Source organism: Rhinopithecus roxellana, chromosome 16 (assembly GCF_007565055.1).
Source record: "Rhinopithecus roxellana isolate Shanxi Qingling chromosome 16, ASM756505v1, whole genome shotgun sequence".
NCBI classification, from domain to species: Eukaryota; Metazoa; Chordata; class Mammalia; order Primates; family Cercopithecidae; genus Rhinopithecus; species Rhinopithecus roxellana.
The window spans coordinates 116,572,292-116,592,551 of record NC_044564.1 but is presented as its reverse complement, the minus strand read 5'-3'; the positions used below and the strand labels follow the sequence as shown (position 1 = coordinate 116,592,551).

Sequence of the window (20,260 nt, the reverse complement as noted above, 5' to 3'; positions counted from 1 at the left end):
GTAATTCAGCACTTTGGGAGCCCGAGGCAGGTGGATCACTTGAGGCCAGGAGTTTGAGACCAGCCTGGCCACCATGGTGAAACCTCATCTCTTCTAAAAATAAAAAAAAATTAGCTGGGTGTGGTGGTGCATGCCTGTAGTCCCAGCTACTCGGCAGGCTGAGGCAAGAAAGCTGCTTGAACCTGGGAGGCAGAGGCTGCAGTGAGCTGAGATTGCACCACTGCACTCCAGCCTGGGCGACAGAGGGAGGCTCTGTCTAAAAAAAAAAAAAAAAAATCAGAAATGTTTTCTTGTTTGGCAACCACCAGTGCTAATTTACCCAGTTGGCAGATTAAACACTTGTTTTGAGCACCAGCAAACTACAGCCGCCAGAAAGTAAAATCAAATATAAGCAAGAGACAGGAGAAAGAGAGAGTCCTTTTCAATGAACCCCTCTATCATTTTGCAATGATCTACTTTAGAAAGAATTGTGTAATTTTAATTTCCAGGTATAGGTAAGTTTCATATTTTATGGCTTGGTATTGTTTTGCTCTCAGTGACAATATGAGCAGCCACCATCATCTGTGCCTGGAGCTCTGAAAATTTTAATTCAGTTCTGGTAACCAACTAAGAGAGGTCTTTTTGAGGACAGAGCACGGGTGGGGGTGGGTAACTGACAGGGAGGAGGGATGCTGGGTTTATTCTTTTTATTCTTTAATTCTTAAATAGTCCCTGTGAGCAAACTCTTCTGAGTCAGGAAAGATGATGTTGCACCTAAAATGAATCAGGTATAGTTCATGGGAACCATGGAGATTGCGGATTCAGGGCAAACAAGGGGCTTGGTTCAGAAGAGGGGGGGTGCTCACAAATGATGAGGTAAGGTGACCAACTTGTCCCCACTTGCCTGGTACTGTCTCAGTTTTAGCACCGGAAGTTCCACACCTAGGAAACCCCTCAGTCCCTGGCAAACCAGGATGGTTGGTCACCTGCGAATAGGAAATAAACACATGCCCCTGGGCACAGTGATCGGTATTGCTTTCCACCATTGGACATGACCCAGCAGGCCTAAGACATAGTGGTCAGGCTCTGTTGCAGCTACCGCTGTCCAATTTTTTTTTTTTTTTTCAAGATGGAGTCGCGCTCTGTCACCCAGGCTGTAGCTCAGTGGCGTGATCTCGGCTCACTGCAACCTCCACCTCCTGGGTTCATGCCATTCTCCTGCCTCAGCCTCCCGAGTAGCTGGGACTACAGGTGCCTGCCAACACGCCCAGCTAATTTTTTGTATTTTTAGTAGAGACAGGGTTTCACCATGTTAGCCAGGATGGTCTCGATCTCCTGACCTCATGATCTGCCTGCCTCGGCCTCCCAAAGTGCTGGGATTACAGGCGTGAACCATCGTGCCCGGCCTGTTGTCCAATTTTTGTGGCCCCTCAATCTAATGACTTGATAACATTTAGTAAATTATAAAAGGGCATGTGAAAAAGTGACAAAGAGAGGAGAGCATGTACCAGAACAAATTAAGCTTGGGCTTGGGGATGTCCCCTCCGACCGTCCTCTACCTTGGTCTCAGTGGCAAAGTGATTCCAGCCAGTACCATGTGGGAAAAAAATCTCCTGACCCCCAGTTCCCCTTCCTTCTGATTTGGGGCCTGGAAAAATTAAGTCTCCATATGATAAATCCTTTACACATGAGGTGAGTGCTCAAGAGAGAGAAAGAGAGTGTGAGTCATTTCAGAAATCAGACCTGCTTTTCCGCAGGGTCACTGAAAGTTTTGATGTTCGAAGGAGGTGTGTATGTGGCTTGCCAAGCCCACTCATGGCTCAGACAGTGAGAGGTGACTGCCTCGGTATGTGTATTTCATGTTTAGTGCCAGAAATTACACGCACGGTGTCCGGGAACACAGTGGAGTATGCTCTGACCGACCTCGAGCCTGCCACGGAATACACACTGAGAATCTTTGCAGAGAAAGGGCCCCAGAAGAGCTCAACCGTCACTGCCAAGTTCACAACAGGTACAAAGACACTGAGAGCTGGAAGCTCTCCCTTCTGAGATGCCCACCCACAGCCTGCATCTTAAACGGGAACTACTAGCCAGTTCTTCTTAAGTCAGGGCCTTGCAATGTGATTACATCAGCATCACTTAAATTCACCAGTGCCCACTCAGTCAAGGCCTGAAGAAACACACCATTTCCTTTTGAACTGAAATGACCTTGGTCTCCCCATGGGCAAGGAAAAGATTTTAAGAGGAGAGCTTTGTAAGTGGAAAAACAGTTCCCACTGGCCCTAAACCTAGTATTTAATGATCCATGTTCCAGGCAGGAAAATATTTTTGAAGAGGCAGACTTTTTTAGGCAGTTTTTCCTAGATGTTTGTTAGGTTTCTATACATTGAGAGCTTTTTACAAACTATAGCAAACAGGGAAACAGAGGAACCATCCTGTCTGTTGGGGTATTGATATTAGCATTCATCTGTCCTCTTATTTAGAAACAAGGGGCTTGATAATGATGTTCACAGCTGTATATTTCTCTCTAAATCCAGCCAAGGCCAGTTAGAAACATCCAGCCCTTAGGACGAGATAAACCATAGAGAATTCGTCTTTGGAGGTCATCTGGCTCAACCACCTTATTTACACAAAGAGGAGGTTCTTGCCAAAGGTCACATAGTTCAGTGGTAGGGAAAGGACTTAAACCCGGTCTTCTTGATACCTACCCCGAATTTCTGCCCTACATTTGCTGACCTTATCTGATATTAATTGTCCTATCTTCTCCAGACCTCGATTCTCCAAGAGACTTGACTGCTACTGAGGTTCAGTCAGAAACTGCCCTCCTTACCTGGCGACCCCCCCGGGCATCAGTCACCGGTTACCTGCTGGTCTATGAATCGGTGGATGGCACAGTCAAGGTATTTTAAGTATACAACAACTTCTCAATGCTAGTTGAAGCATTTGCATGATCTTTACAGAAGAATTACCTGATACTGTTTTTCTACCCCAGTGCATCTGGGGAGCTGAAAAAAAAAAAACAACAAAAATCAGTAGAGACTGGATGGCATGCCAGACCTTCTGAATCATACTCTCCAGCCTCTTTCATTTTAACCAGACTCCAGTTCTGATAGCCAGCCAAGATCAAGAACCACTGCTTACAAGACTCGAGGACATTTTAGGAGCTGAAATCTTGATCCTTTAATATTTTGTTGAACAAAGGCCAAAAGGTTCTTCTGCATGTTTGCCATATGTATTATCTCACAGATGGTATCTTTACATTATGTATTGTAATATGTTTCACCATGTTCTTATTATATCAACTATTAATACTGTTTTTATCCAGTTTTTATATTATTTATATTCTCTACCCAAGAATTTTCTGTCTTTTACCTTTTAATTTGAAATAACTTTAGATCTTCAGACAAGCGAAGGAGATTTCCTAAACTTTGCCTTCCAAACTTGTTATTGAATTTTTTATTTTGGTTATCTTACTTTATATTTCCAATATCTTTTGTTTATTCTCCACACGTTGATGTTTTTCTGGCATTTTGTTTGTGCTTCATATATCATCATCTCTTTATCTCTAAGAATATTTTGCTGGTTATAAAATATTTTATTTTATATCCTGCACAGTGTTTGTTCCAAGTTCCTTTGCTTCGCTGCTGTTGTTAGGTTTGGTTTGGTTTGGGTCTCTTTCATGTTGGAGACATCCACCCAACGTCTGTTGATCATGGTCTTTTTGTATTTGAACTAGGAATGAAAGAGCTAACTGGGAGTTCCACCTGCACAGGCAGGGCTTGTAAACTTTGTGGCTCCCTGCAGAATGATTGGGCAAGTACCCAACAGTTTTCTTGGGGAACCCCCACATAACAGTGTCATAAAGCCTGGGCTTTCACTGTGTACAAACTTTCATCTTACTATGTTTCCAGTGTAGCACCTCAGCCTCCTTGAAGGCTGAGCCTGGTGGATTTGAATCCGGAGCTTCCCCTCTGTCTCATCCTCTCCAGGGAGTAAACCTCATCCTACCATCTGAATGGGAAAGGGCAGTCATTTAGACTGTTGGAGGGAATGGGGAGATCTCAGAGTCTGTTTGTTACAAAAAAGCAAACAAACTAAACTTTTGTTCAACCACACTCCACATTGGCCTTTAAAGACATCTCTGCTTTTGTACACATTCCTTTCCTAAACTTGCTGGACTCTGTGACTTGCACCAAGCAGCCTCTGACTAGCTCTGCCCATGCTCCTTAGTTAACCTCAGCCTTCTTCATTAATTCCCCTCCACAGTCTCTCTACCACTCGTTTTCTATCTACCAAGATTCTGTTGACACGGCACACCTGGTGCTGTCTCCTTTCCCATTCCCCTCATCTTTGTGTATTTATACCTCACATTCTCTTGCTCTCTTTTTAGTGGGTTTCAGAAGCAAGTAGAGATGAGTGGCTATATCCAATCTGTCACATTTAACAAGAACTGGACACATTGCTAATTACTATCATGCCCCTTTCTGGAGTTGATATAACAATGAACTATCTCACTGTGTGAGCTAAAGCAAGTCCTTTATCTTCTCTGGGTGTCAGTGTTCCCATCTGTAAAATGAATGTCTTGAACTCACCCATCTTTAAGGTCTTCTCCTGGTCAGGCACTCTAGGATTCTGTGTTTACCTGAATCATGAATCTCGTTTTGATCTAGAGTACCCTAATTGCCTAGAAAATGGCTTTGCACAGAAGCCTAGAGAGCTGACAGGTAATTGCATTCCTAAGTAATGCAATGAGTCCAGCTTTATCCCTGACAGTTGATCTTTCCCCCAGGGAGTAGAACTGGGGGGCCGCACAAAGGCCTCTGGGTATTAAACAAGCACTCATCCCAGTTTACTTTTCTGCAGGTCCATTCACCAGTTTTATATGTCTTAGAAAAAAAAAAAAAAAAAAAAAAAAAAAAAAAAAACAACCTGGTATAGGAGAAAAGAGTCCTGGACAGAGTGTTAGGAAACCGGGATGGAAGAGCATCCTCTGCCTCCAACAATTTATGGAATGAGAGCAAGTCTTTTAGCTTCTCTGAAACTCAATTCTCCCATTGAAAATAAACAGGATAAGGTACCTTACCAGTTCCCAGGATACAGGAGAACCTTCCGGGGCATCTGCACTGATTCATAACTGCCCAAACTCAGCTGACTGTTTGCAGATTGTAGAGAACAGCGTTGTGTTTGGTTTACTAGGAGTGTAGGTTGAATTGCAATCCCAGACACTAAGGTCATTTGCTGAAAAGAATTGGAAGCTAGCAAGAGGATGTGGAAAGAGGACCTCCTGTAAACTGAAACCAATCACCTCCTCTGTACGGCAGCCCAGAGACCAGCCACAGACTATAAGTGTAGTTAGAGTTGGTCAACATCTGTCTCTCATGGATATCTCTGTTCTAGAAGAGAGACACGTGGGGTCAGCTTAAGTTTTCATCATACCACGCCTATGGGGCTATTCTAATCATCTCCTAACACAAGAGATCCCCAAACTGACTGCACATTCGAATCACTTGGGAAGTTTCTTAAATATAGCCAGGCCCAACTTCTGGCTCTGACAATTCAGTCAGTCTGAGATGAGGCCCAGGCATCATATTGTTTTAAAGCTTCTCAGCAGTGATAAAGAGTTATATTTAGGGACCACTGACCTAACTGACCTCACAGTCCCTTACCCTGTGTGATTCATCTTGCCACCAGATTAAGCTTCTTAAAGCACAGCTTGGTTTATGTCATTGGCATGTCCAAACATCTTTCAAGACTTCCCATTCCTTATAATGATAAACTTCAAGTTCCAAAGCTTAGCATTTATACCTTACAGGGATCCTCACTCCCTTTAATGATAAACTTGAAGTTTCAAAGCTTGTCATTTAAAGGCCCTTCACAATCTAGTAACATTTTCCACTGTTCTAACACCTGAAGTAAGTATGGTTGAGGTCACTTATTGCCTCCTTATATTATTTCATTTTATGTTTTAAATCTGCTTTATTCAAAGTTTACTAATTTATATATTAATCTCATCTGGAAAAAAAAAAAAAAACACCTTCACAGAAACATAGAATAATATTTGACCAAATATCTGGGCCCCATGGCTAGCCAATTTAACATGTAAAATTAACCATTACAATCCCATTCTCCCAATGTAGTTTGGTAGGGCCTTGGGCAGGTGGTAGCCTCAGCCCTGGAGTCTACAGCAGTGCTCTCATGCTTACCAGATGCAGTCCCTCCCTCCTCATATTATTTTAACTTGCTCTGCACCTTCTGGCCCAAGGACCTTTGCTTGTGCTACACTCTCCCCATCTCTGATATCTCAGCAGTGCACATGGAGCCTGGCACAGAGTGGGTACTCAATGAATTCTTGTTGAGTAAATAAGTGAATGGATGGGTAAATGAACTTATAAACAGAATGACTTGTTATCTATACCCTGAGAATTTCTGTGACCAAAAGCCATTATATTCTTTCTTCTGCTCTTAGGAAGTCATTGTGGGTCCAGACACCACCTCCTACAGCCTGGTAGACCTAAGCCCATCCTCCCACTACACCGCCAAGATCCAGGCACTCAATGGGCCCCTAAGGAGCAATATGATCCAGACCATCTTCACCACAAGTAAGGAGGCCCTGGGTGCAACCCAGCCTTGAGATCTAACTTTGACTGAATCAAGCCTCAACCTCCCCTTTGACTTCTACCTTAAAATTTTCAAACAAACTTCTGAAAAGAATTGATTCACTGTTACTACTTGGAAGCCTGATGAAAGCAAATATGGGAGGGTAATGAGCATATTGGTGAAAGGAAAGGAGGGAGCCCATCTGGTTTCAATCTCCATTTCTATCACTTGCTAGGTGTGCCTTAAGAACACTACTTCCATCCTATAATCTTTACCTTCTTCATTTATACAGGGCGATTAATAATAATCCCTCTGTCACCAGGACCTTGCAAGGGTTCGTGAGGTGTTGAATTGAACTCCCAGCCCAGCATGTGGCCCATATAATTGTGTGGTCCTTTTATTGTCAGAGTTCAACATGAGCTCAAAGTCTCTTTCTTTCTCCTTCATCATGCCAGTGTTTACAAAGCCCATCCACATTCGAAGTCACAAATGGTCTTCCCACCAAGCTGGTATAGTGGGCCCTACGCTCAAAGTCCTAGTAGGGAAGCGGAGGCTTTCAGAGACAAAATGACCTGTTCAAGACTATCTTGTGAGTTACAGTCAGAGTTTGGCTCAGATATTCCATGCCCAGGGAGCCTCCCCCTGCACCTGCCACAAAATATCTTCTGCAGATAGCAAACCTGCAAGTTGTTCCTTTCATAAGTCAGAGTAGCATCCATTCCCAAGGATCAGAGGAGCTGGTCTTTGGAGACCCCTGCCTTTTACAATTCATGGAACAGTCATTCTGCACACATCTGCCAAAGAAGGTGCTTCCTCTTTGCCAGATCTTATGCCAGATGCTATGATTGTATCCTAAAGATGCTCTTATAGGGCTGTGAAATAAATAAGAAAACAGCTCATGATACAACTTCAGATGAATGTCCTCGGATCAGAAAAAAGAACTGCTATGATCATCACATCTAAGACTTATCTACTAGGCATAGTTCCAAAATTGTCCATTTCTACGAGTTTTTAATTGTTTGCATCACATAATTGCACTTGGAAATTCCCCAGGCATTCTAATCCATAGAGTTAAGCTGAGAATTAAGCTCCAGCTCAGTTGTCCTGCTCTAACAGCATCACCATTTCTCCTTATTCCACAGTTGGACTCCTGTACCCCTTCCCCAAGGACTGCTCCCAAGCAATGCTGAATGGAGACACGACCTCTGGCCTCTACACCATTTATCTGAATGGTGATAAGGCCCAGGCACTGGAAGTCTTCTGTGACATGACCTCTGACGGGGGTGGATGGATTGTGAGTACCACCAGGGACTGCAGAGCCCTCAGGCCTAGGGGAGGAGGGAGAGGGCAAAGCAGGGGAGGAGAAGAGAGTGATCTCCTCCTGGTGCACTCTGATACCCACATGCATGAGGCCTTGCAAGATAGTGCCTGTCACACAGAGGCACTCAGGAATTCTCTCTTAAACAAAAGAATGGGGAACACGCTGGTTACTTTTTGAAACGGGGAGATAAGTTTCTTGTAGTTTATCTCATCCGATCCTCATCAAATAACTCTGTGATGTATAAATGACAGTTGATCATTGAACCCATTGCTTACATTAATTAGCACTGACTAAGCATTTATTATCTACCAGGCACTGTGCTAAGAGTTCTAGATGAATTATTCCAATCCCATTACCATAGGAGCTGGGTAGTATATTTTTGAATTAATAAACTTTATTTTTTTAGAACAGTTTTAGGTTCATGGCACAATTAAGTGAACAGAAAGTTTTCATATACACCCCACACCCACCCATGCAACCTCCTCATTATTAATATCCTGCACCAGAGTGGTACATTTTTTACAATCAATGAACCTACTTTGATACATCATTATCACCCAAAACTGGGTGGTATTTTTAATCCCTGTTTTTCAGGTGAGAACACCAAGGGTTAGAGACGGGGAGGTGACCACCCAAAGTCACATGGCAAATTAGGGATGGACTGAGCAGAGCCTGATGCTCTCTCCACAGTGCCACATTCCTTCCTCTTAGAATGATGCCCTCTTTCCTGCAATAGCTTAAGTACACCCAGATTCATCGATATGTTTATAGGTGTTCCTGAGACGCAAAAACGGACATGAGAACTTCTACCAAAACTGGAAGGCCTATGCTGCTGGATTTGGGGACCGCAGAGAAGAATTCTGGCTTGGTAATGCAGCTCTGCATGTTTGTATCTAAAATGCCCATTTCTGCCCTCCTTGTCATTTTTCCTAACCCCCAGGGACCTATGGGAGAGAAACAGATGAGGAAGAAGCACTAGTTCTGGTGGCAGACACAGAATATCAAATTCTTAATGAAAACGACTATTATTTAAATGCTCTGAATCATTAAAACATAAACCAAAAATTATCTGAGACAGATCTCAATCAGTTTAGAAGTTTACTTAGCCAACGTTAAAGGCATGCCCAGAAAAGAAGAACACAAAGCCACAGGAACAACCTGTGGTCCATGCCTTGTTTGTTTTTTTTTTGTTTGTTTGTTTGTTTTTGTTTTTGTTTTTGTTTTTTTTTCAGAGATAGTATTGAGAACTTTAGTATTTAAAGGGGAAAAGCCACAGACACAACCTGTGGTCCATGCCTGTTTTTTTCCTTCGAAAGATGATGATGAGAGCTTTAGTATTTAAAGGGGAAAAGTGGGTTGGAGGGGAAAGAGGGAGGGTATGGTCACATTACTGAAACCACAAGTTGCAAGATAAAAAAAAAAAAAAAAAGCAGAATGATTTTAAAAAGCAGAATGACAAAAAAGAGAATGGTCAATTATGTATTCATCTCACACTCAGTAAATCAGCACTTTACATAAGATAAAGTGAAGACCTGGGGAGATATCTGGCCTTTTATCTGTAGCATCTGCTTAGGGACAAAAGGAGAGGCAGTTTCTTGCATGACTCGGCTTTCAGTTTATTTTTTTCCTTTTGTCAGAGTTAAATTGGGGTCCCAAGATTTTATTTTCCTTTCACATAAAAATAAAAATCTGATTAAGGAAGAGCCAAAACTTACGTGTTAGCCTTAAGTCATTCTCTGGACCAGTCATAGAATCCTCCTCACTGATATCATTGACCGCTTCCCTCCTATGCCCCAGGTTGTGCTCCAGGTGCTAAGATGGATTTCTTAGAGCCATCACCTTTAACCCCCATAGCACCCCTACAAAGTACTCAATTGCCACCTGGTGGGCAAGGTGTCAGGTGTCAGAAGTGGTTGACTAGCAGGTTGGAAAGATGAATTTACCAACAAACAGTATAGGCTTGAAAAAGGAAAGTTTATTAGAAAGAAAGAATGCTGCAAAAGGACTTGGATTTTTCCTTAGGGGTATTTGTGGACCTTAAGGCAGGAGCTTAAGTGTAATTTGGACCTTATTAGCCATGTAGAACATGATAAATGATTACATTTGTGGACATTTTGGTGACTTAATGTCAGCAAGGGTTGCAAAATGAGTTTCGATATGCATGTATTCCAGAGATGTATAGAAATTCTAGTTACCTAAACATTTTAAGGAAATAAACCTGGAACCAGATGCTTCCTTGAGATACAGGGAAGCCTAATTACCTCTAAATTCCTCAGTTAAGGAGTTTTTGTCTCCGAAGCCTACTTGATGGTCACCAGGTGATTTTTGCTCTTCTCACCACCTCCCATGGATGATATCACAGCCTCAAAAAGGCTGAGTGGTTTGCCCATAGGAGTCTAACCAATGAACAGTTGAGCTGAAATTTGGCATCTCCCAAGTCAACACTATAATCCTATCTCCCATCCATTCATCCATGCAACCCACACTTTCCAACCACCTAACTGCAGAGAACATTGTTCTATGCACCACTGCCTAGGTCAGAAAATGTTTATCATACTATAATAAACATTTATCCATATTATTCATTGCCCTTCATTTGTAAGGCACTGTATTTTTTTTTTTTTATTTGTTTGTTTGTTTTTTTAGACAGAGTCTCACTCTGTCACCGAGGCTGGAGTGCAGTGGTGTGATCTCAGCTCACTGCAACCTCCGCCTCCCGGGTTCAAGCAATTTGCCTGCCTCAGCCTCCCAAGTAGCTGAGATTACAGGCACCCTCCACCATGCCCTCCTAATTTTTGTATTTTCGGTAGAGACGGGGTTTCACCATGTTGGACAGGCTGGTCTCGAACTCCTGACCTCAGGTGATCCACCCACCTCAGCTGCCCAAAGTGCGGGGATTACAGGTGTGAGCCACTGCGCCTGGCCTGTAAGGCACTTTAGAGTTTAAAAAGTACTTTCACCACCTTATCTCCTTGGATCATCACTGGAAGGTTGGAAGTGGGGCAAAAATGTCAACCCGATTTTACCTGAGACTTAGAAACGTCACATATTTGGCCTAGTATTACTCCAGCAAGCATAAGACCGAGCTTCCAGCCCAGGCCTGTATAATATGCACCCCCCCCCCCTTTTTTTTTTTTCTGAGATGAAGTCTTGCTCTGTCACCCAGGCTGGAGTGCAGTGGCACAATCTCGGCTCACTGCAACCTCTGCCTCTCAGGTTCAAGTGGTTCTCCTGCCTCTGCCCCCCAAGTAGCTAGGACTACAGGCACCCACCACCACACCCAGCTAATTTTTGTATTTTTAGTAAAGACAGGGTTTTGCCATGTTGGCCAGGCTGATAATGAACTCCTGATCTCAAGTGATTCCCACCACCCCCACCCCACCCCCTCCCACCCCCTCCCACCCCCTCCCACCCCCTCCCACCCCACCTCTGCCTCACGGAGTGCTGAGATTACAGGCATAAGCCACCAGGCCTGGCTGGCCCTCTTTTAAGTGTACCCAGCTGCTGCTTTTCCAGAGTGAAATAGAAATGAGGGCCTCAGTCACCTGTGCTTCTTAGCAACCCTTGCCTGTCATCCGCAGGGCTGGACAACCTGAACAAAATCACAGCCCAAGGGCAGTACGAGCTCCGGGTGGACCTGCGGGACCATGGGGAGACAGCCTTTGCTGTCTATGACAAGTTCAGCGTGGGAGATGCCAAGACTCGCTACAAGCTGAAGGTGGAGGGGTACAGCGGGACAGCAGGTACAGTAGTGGCTGCACTTAGAGCCTACAAAGTCATGGAGACCTTCTTGGCATTTACAGCTTATTTCTCTAACTTTCATTCCTTCCTCATTAATCCAGCCATTTATTAAATCAACAAATATTTGAGTACCTACTGAGTGTCAATCCAGAAACACTGCAATTCAAAAGTGTTGGGTAGATATTTGGATCCTGAAACATTGAGTAGGTTGGGAATCAGGGAAATCAGGATTGATTTCTAATGACCATCTTTCAAAAAAAAGTGTGTCTTCCTTACCCAGTTTTAGATATCAGTTGTAAACTGATTTAAAAAAAGAAATCCCCCAAAGGCCTTAATATTCATCCAATCCAGCACTTCTCAATTTACTCTGGGCATATGGACCCACAGGTGATCTTGTGAATGTCCAGATGCTGACACAGGTTGTCTGGGATAGGGCTGAGATTCTGCATCTTCTCCAAGTTCCCTGATGATGCCGATATAGCTGGTGTTGCTGGCCTGTGGACCACACTTTGAGTAGCAGACCACCCACTCCATCACCTAACTGCTTGAATCTCTTCCGAGACATTCCTGCCATGTGATCATCTAGTCTCAACCTGCATCCTCATGAATAGAAGGTCATGCCTCTCAAGTGGCCCCTTCGTTCCTTGTCTGGCTCATAACCTTCATTCCAATTTTGAAGATTTCTTGGACTTGAAGTGGTTTTGTGTGGTTTCCTGGCTCCACATAAGAGGAGAAATAAATAAGGAAACAACATGTATTAAGGCCTACTAGGTACCATTCTCTTTTGTAGATATTCCACCTGCATTCTTCTCATTTATTCCTCATAAAACCATTTTATGAAGATGTTATTTTTATACAGAAGAGGAAAGAAGTTCAGAAGAGCTCAGTGATTTGCCCAAGGTAAAACAGCTTGTAGAACGTGGATGCAAGCCCAGCTGCAGAAAACTGCATCCTGACGGTGTTCTTGGTGACAAAGAAGGGTCAGGACTGAGAGTGTGGACCACCCCCATGCAACCCGTGCTCACTTTCAGTGGCTTTCTGTTATGTTTGTGAGAGCAGAAGAGACAGATGCTTGGAACTTTCCAACCTCCCTGAGCCCTGAAAGAAAACAACCATAAGGTGAAAAGGTTGCCAGATAAAAGGTTGCCAAAAGCCAGGCTGAGCCTAAGGAGGCACAAAGCTCTTTTGAGATGGCAATTTAGTGGTAATAAAGAGAGACACCCAGGGGCAAACACTGCTTTAGTTCTTGAATCCCTCAAAGAATGTTGGCATTTTATTACCTGGAAATAAATACCTCTTTGGTTGAGATGGCTTCAGGCAAGAAGAATAATGTTATAGGGTAAGCAAATTCATTAAGCGGCAGGAATGTGACCTCTGTTCCTCTTTGTAGTTCCATTGAGGAATGAGCCATAATATTTCCCTTTACTGAGATAACGTTTGTAAGGCTGCATTTTCTTGCATGATTTGGCTGCACCCATGCCCTCTGCAGGAGAGCATCCTGTTTCATTAATATCTATGTGTTGTCCTCATGCTCTGGGTAGCATCATCATTTAAAAAGGTGTCTGGGTCCCTTCGACAACTTGCTCCAAATTATCACAGTAGAATGCCTCGGAGTCTTGAAATGTTTGTGCACAACAAAACAATTGGATTGCTGGGTTGGAAGTGAGGAAACGCACAAAGCAATGGCACTGAAATGCTTCAGAAATTCAATAAATTAAATTACAAATTAGATTTCCAAATAGTACTACATGTAAATGGGCTTCTTGTCTAAGAATCATGGAACATTGGTCTGATAAACACTTTAAAAAGTAGCTATGTGATACAGAGGCTATTTAGGGACATCTAATGTCTGCAGAGCTTAATTATGACTAATAAATATTTGTCTGTGGGAGAAAAGCATACCATTATTAAATACATACTTCTCACCTTACTCTCTGAGATCTTTTATGTAAAGGGAATGCAGAAAAGTCATAAAAATAACAACAATCAAAGTAAGTATTTGTATGCCATGCCACCTGTTTAGCATACACCTTTGTATCCATTGTCACAATGGCACTGCTCAGTATATAGAATCAAAGTGCTAGTTTCATTGTATAGATGAGAAAACTGAGGTTCAACAAAAGGCTTGACTTGTGCAAGTGAAAAGATGGGACTCTCCAAAGCCAGCTACAGCCCTCTTCCCACCACATGACGCTGCTTCTGTCGGAAATGAATACAGGAGATGACACTCATGTCCCATTCAGTTCCACATTCAATGCTGACTCTGCATTCAATGTTCAAGGCCAGTCCCACTCCCAGAATCTTTCAATTGTCACCTCTGGTTCTGCCCTTTACAGTCCAGGAGGGAAATTTCAGCTGGGATTTCTCAGGTACCTATTTTCTGTCTCTCCCAGGTGACTCCATGGCCTACCATAACGGCAGGTCCTTCTCCACCTTCGACAAGGACACGGATTCAGCCATCACCAACTGTGCTCTGTCCTACAAGGGGGCTTTCTGGTACAGGAACTGTCACCGTGTCAACCTGATGGGGAGATATGGGGACAATAACCACAGTCAGGTGAGTGGACGGTGAGGGCCCAGAGCAGGCCAGGCTTGGGAAGCAGGAGGCGGCTGATGGAAGTACAATTTAACCCCCTATCCTAAGAGAGACTAGTAGGCAGGAACCCTACTTACATGACAACATGTTTTTCCCAAGACAATGAGCACTCTCAAGGACACTGCAGGCCAGGTAAAATAGAAACAGCACAGGCTAACCCTTGATGATCCCAACGACAAACACTGGTCAAATGGATTCCAAAACAGAACGCTTTGCTCAGACAAAATCTCTGTCTGAACCCCAAAAGTAAAGCAGATAAAAGTGGAGGCTGTTTAGACGAAGCAGGGTTGATGACACAGAACCCCTGGCCTGGGGCACCTTTGGAATCCCAAGAATACCTTGAAATGAAGTCCACAGACTTTAAATCTCCACCTTTTGTGAAGAAACCAAGGCCCAGAAAAAGCTGATTTTTCTGAGGTCACAGGGTGAAGTTGAGAGCAGAGCCAGCTCTCCCCACTTCCAGCCCGTCACATTTTCCCTGCACCACACACATCTCTAGCACTTGTTCTGCAATCACAGAAACAGATTTTTTTGATCCCCTTTAGAAACAGGCGAACGGATCAAATTCAGTAATCTCCCTTACTCTGAGCCCTGCCTACACTGGCACATTCCTGAAAAGTATAAAGCTGCTTGGGACTAACCACTTAATCATAACCAAACTCCTGCCCAGGTCCCTCTACAGAACTTAGTCACCATCCCAGGGAGGAGGGATGGGTCTTCCCTCAAGGCCACACCACACTGATCCCTGGATTGCAAGGATTCTTATGAGGTCTGCTCACTGGAATCCCAGGGACTTTGTAAAAATGCAAAGGGCCAAATTCCACTTTATGATAACCTCGGGGATTCTGATTCAATGATCTCAGGCAAGACATAGCATCCTCTTTTTTTTTTTTGCATATTTGCATTTTTGTTGTTGTGCTTTTGCGGCGGGGATGGGGGGTTGATATACTCCACAAGTGATTCCTGACATACAGCAGATGTTGGGACATGTTGCTTTTCAATATTAGTAACGTTGATACATGTGTTTATGCTCTAGTTAACTGCTAACAAATGACACCTGCGACCTTAAGTGTAGCCCTTACCTTACATAATTTCTGGCACTTTTCAAAGCACTCTTACCTTCTGTACCTCAAGTGCTTATCACTTTTACCCTGCATGGGAATTAGGACGTGGTTTTTCATGCCTGTGTTACAGAGGAGGTAAGAGTCACAGGACATTTCTTGACAGCAGTCCTGTGTTGTTTCCATCTTATTATGTTACTTCATCAATATTTCCATTCTGAGCACTATTTTATCATCTTTATTGCCTCGTCTCAAAATACTTGTATAATGCAAAGTTCTTCTAGGAAAAAAACAAAAACAAAAACAAAAAAAGCAAGCTACATGTCAGAAAGCAAGCCTCTCTTTCCATCCTTCCACTCAATTATGGAAGAAGAAAGAGATGACACGGAAAGGAGCCACAGGAGCAGAGCCCCAGCTTCGACTCTGCTCCCGCTGCTGTGTGGCCTCTGTGAAGTCACTCTCCCTCTCTGGCTTTAGTGCCTGCCACAGTACAAGAAGGTGTGGCTTCCATCCCTGAACTATCAGAGGAAAGAACCAGGGCAAAGGCAGGCAGTGTGTGCACCAAGCTGTTGGACTACCATACTCACTGTAACTGAGTGATTACAAGCGGATTTGCCCATGAAATGAATGAGTCATTCTTTTTTTTATTATTTTTTATTTATATTTATTTATTTATTTATTTATTTATTTATTTATTTTTGACATGGAGTCTCGCTCTGTTGCCCAGGCTGGAGTGCAGTGGCGTGATCTCAGCTCACTGCAAGCTCTGCCTCCCAGGTTCACACCATTCTCCTACGTCAGCCTCCCAAGTAGCTGGGACTACAGGCGCCCGCCACCACACCGGGCTAATTTTTTGTATTTTTAGTAGAGATGGGGTTGCGTTGTGTTAGCCAGGATTGTCTCTATCTCCTGACCTCAGTGATCCGACCACCTCGGCCTCCCAAAGTGCTGGGATTACAGGCGTGAGCCACTGAATGAGCCATTCTTAAACCTCACATCCCTGTAAGACTCAGAAACTGCCCATGTCAGTGAATGCCAAACAATTAGAAGCGAATAAAGTGTCTCTATTTTTCTCCCATCTCACTAGCCATTAAATTCTCCACAGTGGGGCAAGGGGCCATGTGGGGTTTCATGGGTGGACTCTACCATCTGCAGACTTCGCTAAAGAGTCAAACTTGGAACCTGGATGCCAAGACGCAAATACAGTTTTTTCTTGTAGAAAGCCTTGGCCAAAATTTCAAGGATATTTCCCCCTACTTAAGACTAGGGAAGTAATACTTACCAAGCACCTATGATGTGCCCAGCTCTGTGATAGCTCCTTTACAAACTCATTTAATCTTCGTCTCATCTTTCAAGGCTAGCATTGTCAGATCTTAGGAAAGAAAGAGAAAAAAAAAACATAGTAAAACCGAGGCTCAGAAAATATTGAGAACTTGTTTAATACTATTTATCTCTCAAGTAAGAGCACTAACATTTAACCCTGTATGTCAAGTTGTAAAACTGTGTTTTGTTAATGTTCTTTCTGCTATTCCATACCAAACCCCTATTAAAATATTCCATAGGAATCTTGTGAATTACGGACACACACATACACCCTGTATATAGCTATTCAATTCTAGAACTTCTGATCATGATCTGAATTCCTTCAGAACCTATTCTGAAGGATGCAGGTTGCATCAGCTACCATTTTGCTTCAAGAGGGAAAACCAAAGCTCCATGCAAACTCAGGCAACTCGACTCAGGTGAAAACTTGGGTCAGATTCAGCCAGTTCCTTTGAAAGTTTTCACAACCCAGACCAACAGAGAGATAGGCAAGAGGCAGCTGTGATATACCAAATGGTCAAATTGAAGCAGAACTCATTTAGTTTGACTAAATAGCAATCATCAGTGAATACCTTGCCTAACAGTAACCAACATGGAGGCCTTCTTATTTATTTATTTATTTATTTATTTATTTATTTATTTGTTTGTTTGTTTGTTTATTTTTTACAGGGCGTTAACTGGTTCCACTGGAAGGGCCATGAACACTCAATCCAGTTTGCTGAGATGAAACTGAGACCAAGCAACTTCAGAAATCTTGAAGGCAGGCGCAAACGGGCATAAATTCCAGGGACCACTGGGTGAGAGAGGAGTAAGGCCCAGAGTGAGGAAAGGATTTTACCAAAGCATCAATACAACCAGCCCAACCATCAGTCCACACCTGGGCATTTGGTGAGAGTCAAAGCTGACCATGGATCCCTGGGGCCAACGGCGACAGCACGGGCCTCACCTCCTCTGTGATTTCTTTCTTTGCACCAAAGACATCAGTCTCCAACATATTTCTGTTTTGTTGTTTGATTCAGCAAAAATCTTCCAGTGACAACATCGTAATAGTTTTTTACTTCTCTTGGGTGGCTCTGGGAATGGGAGAGGGGTAGGATATACAGGGGTAGTTTGTTTTAGAACCAGCCATATTTTACATGAAGCTATATAATTAATTGTCATTATTTTTGTTAGCAAAGATTAAATGTGTCATTGGAAGCTGTCCCTTTTTTTACATTTCATACAACAGAAACCAGAAAAGCAATACTGTTTTCATTTTAAGGATATGATTAATATTATTAATATAATAATGATGGTGATGAAAACTAAGGGTTTTTCAAGAGATCTTTCTTTCCAAAACATTTCTGGACAGTACCTGATTGTATTTTTTTTTTTTTTAATAAAAGCACAATTACTTTTGAGTTTGTTATTTTGCTTTTAATTTGTTGAGTCTGAATTTCAGCAAAGCCAATCATTTGAACAAAGCGGGGAATGTTAGGATAGGAAAGGTAAGTAGAGGTGGTGGTCAAGCAGAAGGGCTGGAAAGGAGACTCAAGACTGGAAGGGAGGAAAGCACTTTTATAAGCAAAGTTGAACACGCTTGTGAAAAGCTTACAGGCCAGGCATGGTGGCTCATGCCTGTAATCCCAACACTTTGGGAGGCCGAAATGGGAGGATAGCTTGACCCCAGGAGTTTGAGACCAGCCTGAGCAACATAGTGAGACCTTGTCTCTACAAAATAATAATAATAATAATTAAATTAGCCAAGTGTGGTAGTGCACACCTATAGTCCCAGCTACTCAGGAGGCTGAGGTAGGAAAATCGCTGGAGCCCAGGAGTTCGAGGTTACAGTGAGCTATGATTGCACCACTGCACTCTAGCCTGGGCAACAGAGGGAAACCCTGTCTCTAAAAAAAAAAAAAAAAAAGCTTACAACTTGAGATTCAGCATCTTACTCAGTATTTCTAACACTAATAGATTATGTTAAAAGATGCTTTTATACTCATTTTCTAATGCAACCTCCTAGAAATTCTATGATATAGTTGAGGTAAGGATTGTTACCACACATGGACTAAGACCCCCAGAGGCAGACTACCTGAGTTCAATTCTTGGCTCCACCATTCCCAAGTTCCCTAACCTCTCTATGCCTCAGTTTCTCTTCTGTAAAGTGGGGATACTCATACTTCTTATTTCAGAACATGTTTGTGAAGAATCAATTATGTTGTCCATTTGAGGCCCTTAGAACGGTGCCTGGAGTATATTAAGTGCTAGTACGTGTTAGCTATCACCATTACCACTTTACATGAGATGAACTGGGGTTCATAGAAACTCAATGACTTGATAGTGGTTACTACTCAATAAATAATAGAATTTGGATTTAAACCCAGCTCTTCTGGCTCCAATGTTCCTGCTCTCTCCCAGTCCTTATATCTCTTCGTCTTTGGGGAAATGTGTGCTGTGGCAAGAGAGTGAAGGTTGCAGAATGGGATATGGGGGGAAGTTCAACTGGGTGCTTCTTCAGGCTTCTACAATCCTGAACTCTTAGAACTAGGAAGAATGTCTGTTAGGAATATTGCCTTCTTCCCTACATTGCAGTCCCCAAAAAGGGAGCAAGCCCATATTCTCCCAACCTCAGACTGAACACATCTAGTGATGGGGAACCCATTGTCCGGATGGCAGGTGTGTTAGTCCTCAGCAAATATAGTGAGTCAGAACTTCTCAACGCATAGCATTTCTCTTTTGAAACAAGGGTGTATGGGGGGAGAGTAATTCCCAGTTTACTCTCTTAGGGATTTTCAGAAAATTGACTTATTTAATAAAATAAGTCAAGTTTGGGCTGATAGGCCTCATTCAAATGGAATGTGATGGCTCTGGAGCAAGGATCAGAGGAATTTATGGCTTCAGCCATATCCTTTGTTGCTGAGTTTATCTTGCTTTAATAAATGCTGTCATGTTATATACACAATGTGCTGTTCCAGATCATAAGAACTGTTGAATGCAGTTCAGCCATAGCAACGCTCTCCTGGCTGTATAAATCCAAACAAACGGGCTCCCTGTAGCAACCAGGCCTCTAGTTGGAGGCTTACCTCTCCACTGGCTGCTGACTTGTAAGTCTCTAAACCAAGCCCTACCCCCTCTACAGAACTGTGGATGTACCTAAGCTTGAAGGTATTCCCCACAAGCCACACAAGAATCACATTCGGATTGGTGAAGAAGCCACATCAAACAGGAGTCAGTAATAACCCAAATGGGGACAGGACAGGCAACAGGGTCTGAGGCCATGGCATTCAAAGACCACAGTCTCTAGTGTAAGCTAATCATTTCTCAAACGTGTCCTTCAACCTCTGGCTCTGTGGCTTGGTTCAGGAAACCTCCTCCATCTTGAAAGTTCTCTTAAAATTCCACCTCACCCTCAAAGCTGGGCCCTACCCCTGCCCCCATGAAACAGTCAAAATACCTCTATTAGGAAGTAATTTCTGGGGTGTTCGACCTTCCCTTTGTTCCTTCTCTCATCTGCTCCCCTTCTCCCTGCTCTGTGCACTTCAAGACCACCCTATTTCGATTGCATCAATGATTCCCAGCTTCCAGGTGGATGTCAAAATGGGAAGAGCCAGCAGGACATTGAAGGGAGGAGGCCAGGAGTGGGGGTGGTTCAGGGCACTT

General features: G+C 43.2%; 1 protein-coding gene across 5 annotated transcripts in view; it reads left to right on the top strand.

Annotated features, from left to right (window-relative positions):
- The window catches only part of TNC (tenascin C), a 97,911-nt gene extending 79,885 nt beyond the window's left edge, over window positions 1-18,026 (top strand). For all 5 annotated transcript variants that reach the window (XM_010384764.2, XM_030919899.1, XM_010384763.2 and 2 more), the window contains 8 exons: window positions 1,847-1,990; window positions 2,749-2,879; window positions 6,446-6,578; window positions 7,719-7,870; window positions 8,669-8,765; window positions 11,479-11,640; window positions 14,032-14,195; window positions 17,288-18,026. In XM_010384764.2, the coding sequence (XP_010383066.2) occupies window positions 1,847-1,990; window positions 2,749-2,879; window positions 6,446-6,578; window positions 7,719-7,870; window positions 8,669-8,765; window positions 11,479-11,640; window positions 14,032-14,195; window positions 17,288-17,398 (1,094 nt within the window). In that variant the 3' untranslated portion in view covers window positions 17,399-18,026. The remainder of the gene's footprint in view (window positions 1-1,846; window positions 1,991-2,748; window positions 2,880-6,445; window positions 6,579-7,718; window positions 7,871-8,668; window positions 8,766-11,478; window positions 11,641-14,031; window positions 14,196-17,287) is intronic.
- The last annotated feature ends 2,234 nt before the right edge of the window (window positions 18,027-20,260 follow it).